The following is a 14,572-nucleotide window of genomic DNA, read 5'->3' on the forward strand; positions in this document are numbered from 1 at the left end:
CTAGCCTCATTCTGTGAAGCACTTTGGGGTCTTTTATTGCATTAAAGGCACCATATAAATATGCTGTGGTTGTAAATTGTGGCTGAAAGTTTGCTGTAATGTAGATGAATTGTCCATTCTGACTATGGATGTTAGTTTCCAGTAACCTTGGGCAGAATTTTTCCATCAGTAAGCTGGGGGCGGGGCCTGCTCGCCTATGCAAGAATGACATGGGGTGACATTGGGTACAACCCCCGACGTCATCCCGCCCCATTTAAATATTCAGGAAGGCGGAGGGACAGTGAAATCAGCCAATTGAGGCCATTGACATGATAATTAAGGCAATTAACGGCCCTGCCCATCCAACCTTAAGGCTGGCATGCAGGCCAGGAGCCCCAGCAGGCTCCAGGTAATACATGAAACCTCATCCACTGGTGGGATGAAGTTTCATGTCTGTTTTAAAAAAGTTTAATAAAGTTTTTGTGATATTTATTAACATGCCCCATCTCGTGTGACATTGTCACATGAGGGAGACATGTTAATAATTTTTTTAATTTATCTATTTTTAAAGTTTGAAACACTGTCAGCGCTCTCCCTGAGGCGGCACTTAGTCTCAGGGAGAAGTGCGCTCTTTTCTCTAGTTGGGGAATCCCTCCACCCGCCACTGCACAGGAAGCAAATAGCACTTCCTGTCGGGCGGCCCGCTGGGTGAGGCCTTAATTGGCCTGCCCACTTAAAATGGCGGCGGGGCCCGTTTCGGCGGCGGCGACCAGCTGCCCTCCCGCCGCTGAGCCATTGGAGCCCGCCCACCAATTAAGGGCAAGATTCTGACCCTTAAATTGATTCACAGCAATTTTCAATTGTATTTTAAATTGATTTATGATTACCTCCTCAATGAAGGTGGGTGGAGTAATGTTTATACCCATTTGTTAGTCTGTTTGTTTTTTCTGTAAACAACATGACTGGAAACCAATGGACAATTTCAATGAAACTTAGTACACAGGTAGGATATGGCCCAAGAAAGATCTGATTCATTTTTAGCAAAGAAGCAGATCTGGATCTTGGAATTTTTTAAAGGATCCATTAACATAGGGAGATAGGGAAAGTTGACTTTTTTTTAGAATGTTTTGTTGTTTTTTTTTTAGAATTTGTGTTGTTTTATTTAGAACATAGTTGACTGTTTTAGCATGTTGTGCATTATCTCATCTGCTATGGTGGAATTTGTCACAGCTATCAAAATGTGAGCAGAGTTTTCAGATCAGGTTGTTCGACATGGATTGGCCTGAAGCCTCCTCAGTGAGATGGACGGTATTAATATCAAGATTACGTTTATCAGTTTTGTAGTTATATTGCATGAACCAGACCGGGATAAGCCTCAAGGAGGAGCTGCATAATTGTAATAGCATTGAGCTAACACAGCGTGCCCTCTTCACTTAATATATTATTTCTATTCACAGGCTTGAACATGTGCTAAAGATGATCATCACCCAAAGGAGAAGTGGATCATAACTTAGGTTTGTGTCTTGTTGCTGTTGTCCTGACTTTGATCAGGTTTACCTTCTAACCAAAACATTTGATCATTTTTCTGTGGGGTGCTGATTCTGGCTGAAGGGAGGAATTTTCACTGAGTTGTCTAGAGTCTTCTGTCTTTCTAGTTTTCTAAAACTTTCTTTTTCTATCTTTTATTGTTGGCATGCACTTATGATGATGCCATGTTTTTTTAATATTTCTAATTTACAGATTGCACTGTTTCACACACCACTGTGCAAAATAACAGGTGTGGACTATTCTCTGAATGAAATTCTAAATTAAACATCCTACAAAGTCATTCTTCATAATTTTACCTCTTTTACCTCCTAAAAAGTCTTTGTATTTTAGTACCTTCTCGAGATCTCTGAACAATCAACCCCCTTTCTACAAGGATAGAATTTCACTTAAGCTTCCCCTTGTGAGGATAACAATTTGGTCTCCTCTGGTGTGCTGAGACATACAAACCACAGGTTTGAATCATGTTGGGTGCTGAGACAGCAGGTCTCAGCTAGGACAGCAGTTGTTGCTATAACGCTGAGAACTCTGAGCTAGTGAAGTAAACATGTGTGGACATTAAATGATTACAGGATCGTGTCTAGTTATAATGATCCAGCATCACTGCCTGGTCTCAAATATAAAAACTATCCACCTGGATGAGGCACCAGATGATTGCAAAGATCCACTGAATTGTGTCCTTCTGGAGAGTAAGGTAAAGAAAGGCCAGACTTGTTCAGTGTTGTCAAAATCTGTACTTATAAGGCAGAAGATTGTGTGGTTGGAGAGTATTTCATGAAATGTTAATCTCTTGACTTCACAGACTGGAGGAAGGCAAAACCCCACACACAGTGAAACGCGGATTACACAATCAACACAGAATTATCAACCATATCATTGGGATCCTGAAGCAGCCATTCATTTGGCTAGTTAGGGAAGTAATGCCTCCTTTGTCTAACCCATCAACCACTGTATGTTCGCAAAACTGCCTCTGCAAAATCTCCCACTATGTGGGTCAATAACCAGAAAGATTGGGTCTTGGGAGAGTCGCGTGTGAAAATGACAGGAGGAATGAGCTGCAAAACCATCACAGCAATAAGAGAGCCTAGATCTTCAGACACTGTTTGGATGGTTCCCAATTAGTGCCACAGCTACACCAGGTTTTAAAGTTACACACATCTGTTAAGTTACCATGTCCAAGTCACCTTCTCCTATACTTTCCTGTTCAATTATTCCAACACTATTTCTGGTTGTTTAATCCAACGTTCCTGCTTTAATGACTAATGACAAATAAATACTCAGTAAAATCTTCAAAATAAAAAACAAAAACAGAATTACCTGGAAAAACTCAGCAGGTCTGGCAGCATCGGCGGAGAAGAAAAGAGTTGACGTTTCGAGTCCTCATGACCCTTCGACAGAACTAGGTGAATCCCGGACTCAAAACGTCAACTCTTTTCTTCTCCGCCAATGCTGCCAGACCTGCTGAGTTTTTCCAGGTAATTCTGTTTTTGTTTTAGATTTCCAGCATCCGCAGTTTTTTGTTTTTATCTTCAAAATAAAGGTTTGGACATTTATTGCATCACTATAGGATGTGTGGATATTATCTGCCTGAGTTGGTTCAGTATTGTATCAACTGGAGTCAATGAGAATCAGGGGTAAAAATCTCCACTGGTTGGAGTCATTCCTAGCACAAAGGAAGATGGTTGTGGTTGTTGGAGGTCAGTCATCTCAGCTCCAGGACATCACTGCAGGAGTTCCTCAGTATAGTGTCCTAGGCCCAAACATCTTCAGTTGCTTCATCAATGACCTTCCTTCCATCATAAGGTCAGAAGTGGGGATGTTCACTGCTGATTCAAAGCACCATTTGAGACTCCTCAGATACTGAAGCAGTCCATGTCCAAATGCAGCAAGACCTGAACAATATGCAGGCTTGGGCTGACAAGTGGCAAACATTCGCGCCACACAAGTGTCGGGCAATGACCATCTCCATCAAGAGAGAATCTAACCATCGCCCCTTAACATTCAATGGTATTACAATCACTGAATTTCCCAATAGCAACATCCTGGGGGTTACCATTGACCAAAAACTCAACTGGGTTAGCCATATAAATACTGTGGCTACAAGAGCAGGTCAGAGACTAGGAATCCTGCATTAACTCACTCCTGATTCCCCAAAGCCTGTCCACCATCTACAAGACACAAGCCAGGAGTGTGATGAGATACTGTACTTTTGCCTGGATGAGTGCAGCTCCAAGAACACTCAAGAAGCTCGACACCATTCAGGACAAAGCAGACCACATGATTGGCCCCCCATCCACAAACATTCATTTCCTCCATCATCGATGCACAGTGACAGCAGTGTGTACCATCTACAAGACACAAGGCAGAAACTCACCAAGGCTCCTTAGGCAGCACCTTCCAAACCCACAACTGTTACCACCTAGAAGGACAAGGGCAGCAGATAGATGGGAACACCACCACCTGGAAGTTCCCCTCCAAGCCACACACCATCCTGACCTGGAAATATATTGCCGTTCCTTCACTGTCGCTGGGTTAAAATCCTGGAACTCCCTCCCTAACAGCACTGTGGGTGTACCTACACCACATGGACCACAGCAGTTCAAGAAGGCAGCTTAACACCACCTTCTCAAGGGCAATTAGGATGGGCAACAAATGCTGGCCTAGCCAGTGACGTCCACATCCCATGAATGAATAAAAATAAACATGCCCACACTGTGGAACCTGATTCACAACAACATTTCCCACAACATCTATTTTGCTAGGGAGTGACATACATCTCTCTAAAGTAAGCCACAGTACATTCATATTTAGAATGTCTTCTAGTGCCACCAATAATGTAAATTTTTATAATATTGCAGACAAAGGTTGCAGCCCTGTGCCTGCTTCTCAAGGACAATTAACATGTGAACATGTGAAGCTTTATTTAAAGTTGAATGAATTCACAGCCAAGACTGAGTTCCCAGCAGTCATGGAAGAATACAGCTATTTCAACCCTCCAGATTCCTCCATTTATCATCTCACAACCTATGGTTATGATCTCTCTTCATTTAGTCTGTTCTGAAATGGTGTTAATCTACTACCTTTTGTGTCCATAATTCTGCCTGCATTTTATACCATCACACATCAAAATGTTGTACACAAAGCCCTGCTTTGTACGGGAGCTGGTATGTATGTTCATTGCTAGGATACGGTCTGATCCTGGCTGGCCCTATTCTCCATTGTATCATTATCTGATGCTATTGCTGCTCAGACAAAATTCACTGCAGTGAATCATCTCTTTTTAGACAAACAGTGTTCAATGCCACAATGGCTCGAAAGCCAGGACCTAGAGGGATAGAAAGTGAAGATGGTGAATGGTTTTAATAGCATTGAAAAATGCGCTTTCTCTCCACAGATGCCTCTATTGTGTTTGGCTTACGCTGGAACTAAGCCTGTAATCACCTACTACCTTTACTTGGGGTGGAAACAGGGCCAATGTAGAAACTACCAACACCCGGAGAATCAAATCCACAGCATAAATGACCATTTTCATCTGCAGTCAAAAAAGTTGCCTTCATCACTCTTTGTGCATTCTCTACAAAGAACAAACATAAACCATGGTTTTGATTTCTGATACGGCTGAGTCTGGTGAGATGTGGCAGAAACTAAGCACAGTATATTGGGCTGAACTGTTAACTGACTTAACTATAAAGCTATGAACAGTCAGCAAAACTGTGGGACAGGGAGTTCAATGTGAGACAATTTGAGGTTTCAAGAGGGTAAGTCAGAATACTGTGGATGAATGGATAGATTTTGGAGCACAGGTACATAAATCACTAAAGGTTAGTTAACAGATGCAAACAATAATTAAAAATTAAATTAAATGTTGGGCTTTATCTCATCAGGGTTTGAAGTTGTGCTTCAATTGTACAGAGCCCTGGTAAGACCCTAGATGAAGTAACTGCATTCAGTTCTGGGCACTGCGCCTCAGGAAGGATATATTGGCCTTGAAGGGAGTGCAGCATAGATTCAACAGAAAAACACCAGGGCAAAAAAGATCAAGTTCTGAGAGCAAGTTGCATAGAATAGGCTTGTATTCCCTTGAATATAAAAAATTAAGTAGTGATCTGTTTGACGTGTTTAAGATCATAGAACCACAGAATGGTTACAGCACAGGAGCAGGCCATTTGGCCTGTTGCATCTATGCTGGCCCTCTGCAAGAGCAATGCACCTCCTAGCCCCACTCCCCTGTTTTTTTCCCCATAGCCCTGCCATTTTATTTATTTTTCATGTAATGATGGAAGATGATTAAAGAATTTGAAAGGCTAGATAAAGGGAAAGTATTTTTCTGGTGGGAGAGTCTAGAACAAGGCACATAACCTTAAAATTGGAGTTCAGCCATCTGGGGCGATGTCACAAAGCACTTTTTCTTCCAGTTGAAACCTGGAACTTGATAGCCTCCCACCCCCACCCCCATCTTGCCAAAAAGGAAAAAGTTGTTGAGGCTGGGTTCAACTGAAAATTTCAAAACTGAAATTAAGTTTTGTTTAGTAAGAGTTTTAAGGGTTACAGAACCAAGACAGCTGGCCTGGATGCAGATCATCCAAGATCTAATTGAATGGGGAAACTGTTTCCAAGGGAGGGATGTTCCTTTTTAACTTAATGTTCTTTTTTAACCTAACAAAATCATACATACTATGATCAAAGTTTGATATCAGGAAAACATTGGGTGCCAGAACCCCTGCCTCTTGCAGGTTTCTGACACAGTCATTTCTGATCTTTTCCACTTCTGCTCCTTCATTAATTTTCCTCTGATGCTTTCCCATTGAATCGAGATCATTATCAATTTTAGATCGAACAAAGTAGAATTCCTTTCCCAGTCGTTTAATCTCTGTGGCGAGTTTTGCATCATTTTCTCTGAATCGACAGTGTGAGATAATGATGAAGAAATCGTACCTTTCAAAATTCATCTCTGTCAGGTATTTATCTGCTGGGAATTTTGTCGTTCCAATTCCTGGCAGATCCCAGAAACAAAAATTCGGCAGGTTGGGATGTTTGTACCCTATTGGTTCCATTGTGGTTTCTGTGTTCCCAGTTTCAGCTGCTCCCTCATCACCGCTCCGGAGTCCTCTCATCGAATTGATGAAGGTGGATTTCCCTGCGCCTGATTCTCCTGTCACTGCGATGTTAAACTCTGTATTGTCCAGATTATTTAACCTCTTCTGTATCAGTAGTGTAACTCCTCGACCCTTTTCATAGATAGACTTCAGCTCTTGCTGACTAATGTTGGAAGTGTTGGAAGACCGAGCCATCTCATCACTGAAAGAAAACATTTTACATAATGTTTTGCACCTGATTAAAAGAATTACCATTTATGCAGCACATTGGACTGGATTTTACAGACAGTGGTAAATAAGTGACAGTAGCTGTTCATTAAACTTACACATGGGGTGGGGTTTTCCGTGCCCGCTGGTGTTGGGTATATTCGACGGCGTGAGCGGACAACATGGCGAGAAGGTCAAAAATCAGTTTCATGGTGTCGTGAAAGCGGGTTGCGATCATCCGCTCAGCCTGTCAATGGTGGGTCCTGTCTCCCGCCACTGGACATCAGGAACCTCACTATAATACATCTACGTATCATTATAAGGCTAGCCCACTGGACTCATCCTCGCCGTACTGGATTGTCTGCCCACCGGCATGTTTCGCAACAGCACATAAGCAACATATACCTGGTGAGCTGCACTTCACACGGGACTTTGAGGTTTGTTTGCCTACCTTGCTTCGGGCAGCACTCGCAGTCATCAGCGCCAGGCTTCACAGGCAGTACCACATCACTTTTAGGGGGGCTCACCAGACCAGCCATAAGGCAGGGGTGGCTTTGTACAGCTGCAGGACTAGGGCTTGCTTGGGGAATGGGGAGAAATGGCTTCAGGCAAGGAAAGAGGCTGCAAGGTGAGGGCTGTATTGGGGAAGGAGGGCATCCCAGGGTGTGTGTGGGGGCACATGTTGATCTGTGCAGGTGGCCTCAAGATGGTGAGGGCTGAAGAGGCCAGATGGACATGGGAGGGGATGTGTGAGAGAATGGGTGGTGATGTCCCTTGAGCTGGCAGTGAATGAGATGCCAGTGAATGTGTGATGGGCTTGGGTGTGTGACTTTAGAGTTATGGATGATAGCATTAACCTGGCCACACAGATGAGATCATTTGATCATTCGTCCTCTATCTGCATTGGATGGCCAACCTCTTCTGCGTAGCATTGGCGCTGGTCACCATTGCCATTGCCTACTATGCTGGAGCGGTAATGTTGCTGCCCCTTCTGTGGCCAGAGTGAGGGTACAGGCAGGCTTCCAAAAGGTGCTCGAGGGGTGAGTCACTAAACCTGAGGCTGCAGTCTTTTTGACTTTCGGGGCCATGTCTTAGTTGCAGCAGTCCTAGGCTGGAAGCATTGAGAGACATGCACACGGCTACACTTTAACTATGGTGCCTGGCATGATGAAGCAACGAGTTGAGAGCATTGGGGGCAAATGAGAACCTGCCCGCCATGGAAAAAGTGTGTTTCCTGGGATGCATAATTAATGTGGTGAGTTTGGGATGATATGGCGTGAGAATCTGCTATCGTGCCTGGTGGGTAAAACATTGTTTTTCCTGCCCGCTACTGCACTTAGTGCAAATCGGGGACAATTCCGCCCATGGTCACTGACTTTCTATGGGTTTTTGCATTGGAACACAAAGTCTTTTGAAATCCAAACAGCATTAAATCCTCAATTGAGGGTTTGGGTCCTGTGTGACTGGGGCCAACAACCATGGGCTGGATTTTCACCACGGAGGCAGAAACAGGAGTTGGCCTTTTTTTTGGATCAGGAGCCTGTCTCTGGTGGGGAACTGATTAAAGTCAACATTTTCATGGGGGTGAGTCCTTGTGGAAATGGATTTCAGTCCGATTCCAGTCAGTGTGGGTAGGAGCAGAGGCCGGTGAGGTGAAGTTTGAGACTGATGTAGACATCCCCACAGTAGCCATCATTGAGGCTGCCAGTTGTCCTGAGGGAGAGATCAGTGGTTTGTGTCAAAGCCTTCCACTGCACCAAAGAGGAACAAGGTGTGTCAGGGAGCCTGAGGCCTGGCACCCAGGGTAGGCCGACCTCTCACTTCATCAATGCCGACCCGGATCTAATATTGGAGGTCGCATGGGAGGGGAGGGAGGTCCTGTTACCAGAGGTCATTAGCTGAAATCAAAGGGACTTGGATGCAAGTTGCTGTCACTGTCAATGGAAGAAGTGAGGCCAGAAGAATCTGAATCGAGTGTCGTTAAAAAAGGCTTAATGACCCCGTATATTCTGGCAAAGTGAATACAACCCTCAACAGGCTTCAGCCTTGCAACCTCCAGCAAATACAACAACCGAGGATCCTCAGGGTGCATGCTGCTCCTGAACATGGTTCTTGTTCAGGGCACCTACGGACTCCCTCAGAATGGCTCACAGTCAAAGAAAGTTGAGGGCCTGTCACCACTGAGGCATGCACCTTGTAAGGAACAGGGGCAGATAATATTGGGGTTTGAGGATAGCAGTGCCTCTCTTTTGTGCTTGCAGGAGAAACACATGCACAGCGTGAGGGAGAGAGACCTGACAGCAGGAGGGCTGCTGCTCTTCTACTGAATGACACCAATGCAGCAGAAAAGCAATGGTGATAGCCTGGATTGTGGAAGAGGAGACAGTGAGGCTGGCAGAGCTGGTATTTATGGTGGAGCTGGTGCTTACAGAGGACAAAATGGTCATTAATGGGTGCAGTGCACTCCACCCTGTCTGATAGTGTGTCACACATTGAGTAACTTTGGGCAGCCTCAGCACTGCAGAGGGGTCTACGCTCCAGGGCTAGCTCTCATCATCTCTTCTTGTGTCTCACACAGGTTCAGCTGTCCACCCCACAGCAGCCTTTCCCTCCCCCTCGACATGCCCAGGGCAGCAGTGAGAGGAAGCAGCTCCATCACACCTTCCAAGTGCAATGTCCACTAGCATGGGATATCCTTACCTCGGTGACACAGGGTGAAGATCATAGCACCAGTGGGCAGAAGGAGGCACCAGAGGAGAAGGGAAGACAGACACAATCCTGTTCACCTGGGTACAAAAGCAGAGCCTCAGGAGTCACTGCAAAGGAGGCATAAGGAGCGACAGGGAGTGTGCCCCCATGTGCTGGAGTTCCCCAAGGCAGTGCTGGGTCACAGCAGTGGTTAGAGGAGTCCATGCAGCTTATATACACCACAATGGTTCAGAGCAATGGGTGCATGAGCTCCTCTATTAAGAGAATGACCAACTTCTAGTGGAGCCATATGCAGCGCCACTTGGAGGGCAAAGGACTCACAGGGCCCATGATATGCTGGGTAGCTTGGACTGTTCAATGGCACAGAGATCTTTGGAGGGATGGATGTCAGCTGTACCCTCCTCCAGGCATTCAGAATGCCCAGCCAGTGCTGAGGATGTCACAGAAAAGGGCAAGGGTGTCATTCCTCAGGGCCTTATCATCCTGGACCTCAGTGACCCCTCTGACTGAGGAACCATCTATGCAGCAGGGCCAAGGGACAAAAGCTGCCTTCACAGCCTTTGGAGATTCTCCCATGGGCACCTCCATGTCGAGGGCAGCCCCCACACGCATCTCAGTCACAAGCCGAGAGGAGTGAGCAGATTGCCTCCATCTTCACCAAGGGGAGCGCCACATTAGAGTGGCCGAGCACGGAAGCCACTACGTCATGTGAAGCACTAGCTGGGTCACTGGGGTGTCTTCTTACTCTCTCTGTCAACTGTTTTCTTTTCTTTATACTGTATAAATGATGACATATTAAAGTACAGGTCTGGGATTCCTTTCATAGCTGCTGCAACAGAAAAAGTGGTATGAGGTGGTGATCCTCCACAGTGAGGAAAACTTCAGGGCAGATGTGTCTCCATCAATGACGGGAGGCGATTAGATGGTCCTCGCATGTGTTAACACAGGGACCTCAGACTCCCTCCATGCCAGGCCCTCAACGTGGGTCAGAACAGCTCACAAGGGGCTCAACCTAAATGTTCCAGAATCAGGAGATCCCCAACATTCATGGCATCATCAGGAACCCTTCATGACCTGAGCCTTGCATGGCTACCTCAGCACGCAGCATGTGCACCTCTCTATTCAACCTCCCTCAGCCTCCATTTCCTCCTCCTCTATCATCTCTTGCTCCTCCCTGATGAGCAGGAGGGAGGGTATTGGAGGGCAACAACCAAACAGTCCAGGCACCAGAAGTGCATCCTGAGAAGCCTGATGGCCTGCTTAATGGTTGTCATGCTGAGCAGTTATCATTGTTTTTATCACCTTGTGCTCCATCTGGATTTCCTGTAGAGATGAGTAGTCATATTTTCAAGGCTTATCCCTTCCCCTGAGAATCCCCACACTGGGGGTTGGAGTGATGAGCTAAGGCCGCCTGGACTGGTTGAGGATGAAGAAACCATGGCAGCTGCCAGGAAAGTGAGCACACACACGGAGGGAACTCTTGTCATGGTCACAGGCCAGTTGAGCATTGAGGGAGAGGAAACCTTTCCTGTTGATGGATCTCACTGGGTGGTCACTAAGTGCTTTGAATGCCACATGTGGCAATCGATGGTGCCCTGCACCTAGGGGAAATCCAGCTATGGTGCTAAAACCCTCTGCCCTCTGGGCCTGAAAGGTCGTGGCTGTAGTGGAATGAATGTACTGTCTAGCTTTGGACAGGCCATCAGTGCCTTGTGAGAATCAGTGGTGTGTTGCTGTTTGGGAGATGTCATTAAAGAGCCAGAAGCAAAGAATTTCAAGACCACAGTGACTTCGATAGCCACTGTCAGGGCTTGATGATCAGTGCTGCGATGTGTGAGGTCTTCAGTGATGTGGTTGCAGATTTCTGTGGCCGTGAGAGGAGTAGGGTCTCACACTATATTTCTATAAAATATTACTGGGTTCACAAGCTAATCACATGATTACTACCTCTCCACGCTGTCTTTGACAAAGGATGTCAATTCAATTCTTAATATTGGAGAGGTGGTAATCATATGATGTGAACCTCTAGCTTGTGAACCCAGTAATAATTTGTAGAAATATATAGTGTGAGGTTTTAGTCCGCTCACAGCCACAGAAATCTGCAACGCATCACTGAAGACCTCACACATCGCGGCACTGATCAAGTGTTGCCAGTGGCTAGATATCCTCATGGCTAATTCTAAAATTTTAAAAACTGGGCAAAGAAAAGACCATTTAAAATGGCTGAAACTATGTCTGTCTATGACTCTCAAACCAAAGGAGTTTTCTGACAGTATCAGGGAAACTCTCACCTCATGATCTCTGAAGAGACACTAATGACACCCCTGTGTGCTGCACAGACCAAATTCAAAGAGAACTATACAAAGGCCATCTGCATTTCCTAACCCAGATTAGCCAACTGGAGTCTGTGCATCTGCCAGAACAAAGAGTCTCACAATCTTCCTTTCAAATCTTAATGGTTGAGACATTTAACCATCTTGGGGATTTAAATAAGGGATATGCATCCTTTTTCAAAGACAGTATGGAGAGGTGGTAATCATGTGATGTGAACCTTTAGCTTGTGAACCCAATAAAGTCGCCTTGCTGCACTGCAAACGCAGTCTGCCATTTAGCTAGCAGCATCGCAGAAAAGGGGCTCTGCCCAGATTGAATACCTAGCACCATCTACACTGTGTCTACTGGGGCTTCTGTACCATCACCTACAAGACTGATTCATCTTTGCGTACCTACCTCATCATGTGAAGTCAACACCACTGGTGGTAAAGGGAATTAATCAGCCTTGGTTTTCAACCCAATGACCTCCGTGAAGGAATACCTCAATGAGCTTTGATTTGTGACTCTGAACCCCCTTAAAACAATGATTATTTTCTCTGCAGTCTTTGCCTTCTAAATCTTTCTTTTCGCTATCCTCTTTTACATTATGAATACACAGGCGGCAACATTACAATACCCCCACCTGCATTCTGAGTGTGTGCAAATAGACTAATCCTTTGAGTTTATCCTATCTTGAGTTTGCTGTGGGGTTATTAACAGAAATTGGATTGCAACAAGACTGAGGGGTTGGGAAACATGCCACCACTTATAAAGGGGGAAGCAAATCAGAACACTTTTCTGTTTACGGACAGGTGGTGAGAGGAGAAGTTAGTGCTGTTTAAATTAACCCCCCGCCTGTCCATAACAGTGGCCATCTGCCTGGACAATTGCAGCTTCCTGCGCCACTGGGTTTTGGTCATCTCCAGGGAGCTTTGTCTTCGGCAGTTGATCCTGTGTTACGGGTACAGGCTTTGTGTCTTTCCTGCCCCTCTTTCCTCTCCTATGCCTTCCTGGTGCTCAGGGTTCTGCCCTTCCTGTGGAGGGTATTGCCCCTCATCGCCACAGCACCCAAAATCTTGATCGAGTTCCCATTGGCAGCTGCAGTCTACCTTCTGGACAGGTGACCACCCTTTTATGATTCGCAGGCTTGCACCCGGCTCTTCTGCCCCTGTGATGCCAGTGGGGGATGTGACAACGCTGTTTAATGCCCCTGTGCTGAGTCTTCCTGCCACCTGCACAGTGCCAGAAGGCAGGACCAAGAGTGAATGAAGATAGCTTATTGCTTCTGTGCCTTGAGATGTTCTTACCGCTGAGGGATCAACACAGCAGCTAACTGCCCAGTAGTGACAGGCAGACAAGCAGGACCACTTCAGGGACTAACTGGAGGTAAGACTGGCCACCTTGGCTATTTTCCTGATGTCCCTGCCACAGAGACAGAAGACTGGTCAGTTGAGGGAAGAATGTTGGCTGGGATACTAGGAGATCTCCTCTGCTCTTCCTACCATTGTAACATGGCATCATTCATGTCCAGCTGAGAGGACAGATGGGCTTCAGTTTAACACCTCATTTAAAAGATGGCACCTCTGACATTGTTGCACTTCCTCAGTACTACACCAGAATGTCAACCTGGGTAAAATGTTCAAGTCCTGTAGTGGTGAGAGTACCAGTAATTGAACTCCATTAATGTAACATTGTTTAGAAAAGTTAAAACATAAGTAGCAGTGGAGAGTTTATTCAGAATCAAATCTTTAAAAAGGGTTAAGACATATTTCAAATTTAATGCAAAAGTTACCAAACAAACTCACTGGGCACTGGAAATGAGTGCTCATTGTTCCAGTTACATACAAGAAATACAAGCCTGAGTATTCTTATATGAGGGGCAGTGAATGACTCAGCACAGTACTTAACACGGGAAAGTTAAACCTTCTAGCTGCCGGTTTTGCACTACCCAGATTGCTGCATAATTCCCTATACTAGCGGGATCAGACGGCCAAAACATGTACCCATGGGCTGTTTGCACTATAAGCATTGTTCTTACACGGATGAACTGACAGCTTTTCCTAGCGGCTGAAAAGGCCATTTGGGAATGCAGCACCATGTAAGTCAGCTGGAGTGTCAAAGCCTCCAGCAGCCAGGGCAACCCTGAGAAAGCTCAGTGCACCATAATGAAACATCCCCCATCATTGACAATGCTCACCATCCACGAATGAGCATTGTTTAGGGTGAGAGGGGAGGGTAAGCATTGTGAGGTGGTGGGTGTGAGTGGTGTGAGTATTGAAGGGGGTTGGGGAGTGGGAGGGGAGATGACCATATTCAGGGGGGGGTACTGTGAGCATTGATGGGAAGTAGGGACTGTGAGTATTGTGAGAGGTTGTGGGGGTGAGCATAGTTAGGGGATGAGGGGATGTGGAGAGTAGGTGAGGACTATAGGTGGGTAGGGGGATGCAAAGCAGTGCCTGAGGGGTGAACATTGTCGGTAGGAGCAGTGTTGAGGTGGGGGGAGAACACTGTCAGGAGTGAGCAGTGTTGGGGGGGCACTGAACACTGTAGGGAGTGAACAGTGTGGGGGTGGGGGGTGAACATTGTAGGGAGTGACCAGTATTGGGTTAGGGCGGGTGGTGAACACTGTCGGGAGAGAGCAGTGTTGAGGTGGGAGGTGAAAACTGGTGGGAGTGAGCAGTGTGGGGTGAGGGCAGGGAACACTGTCGTGAATGAGCATTGTT

The 14,572-nt window shown here is 45.9% G+C and overlaps 1 protein-coding gene across 3 annotated transcripts in view; it reads right to left on the minus strand.

Moving 5' to 3' along the window:
• Positions 1-4,447: 4,447 nt before the first annotated feature.
• LOC121282088 (T-cell-specific guanine nucleotide triphosphate-binding protein 2-like) overlaps positions 4,448-14,572 on the minus strand; it is a 62,034-nt gene continuing 51,909 nt past the window's right edge. For all 3 annotated transcript variants that reach the window (XM_041195547.1, XM_041195545.1, XM_041195546.1), the window contains one exon: positions 4,448-6,822. In XM_041195547.1, the coding sequence (XP_041051481.1) occupies positions 6,114-6,815 (702 nt within the window). In that variant the 5' untranslated portion in view covers positions 6,816-6,822 and the 3' untranslated portion in view covers positions 4,448-6,113. The remainder of the gene's footprint in view (positions 6,823-14,572) is intronic.

Source organism: Carcharodon carcharias, chromosome 9 (genome assembly GCF_017639515.1).
Source record: "Carcharodon carcharias isolate sCarCar2 chromosome 9, sCarCar2.pri, whole genome shotgun sequence".
Classification (NCBI taxonomy): domain Eukaryota; kingdom Metazoa; phylum Chordata; class Chondrichthyes; order Lamniformes; family Lamnidae; genus Carcharodon; species Carcharodon carcharias.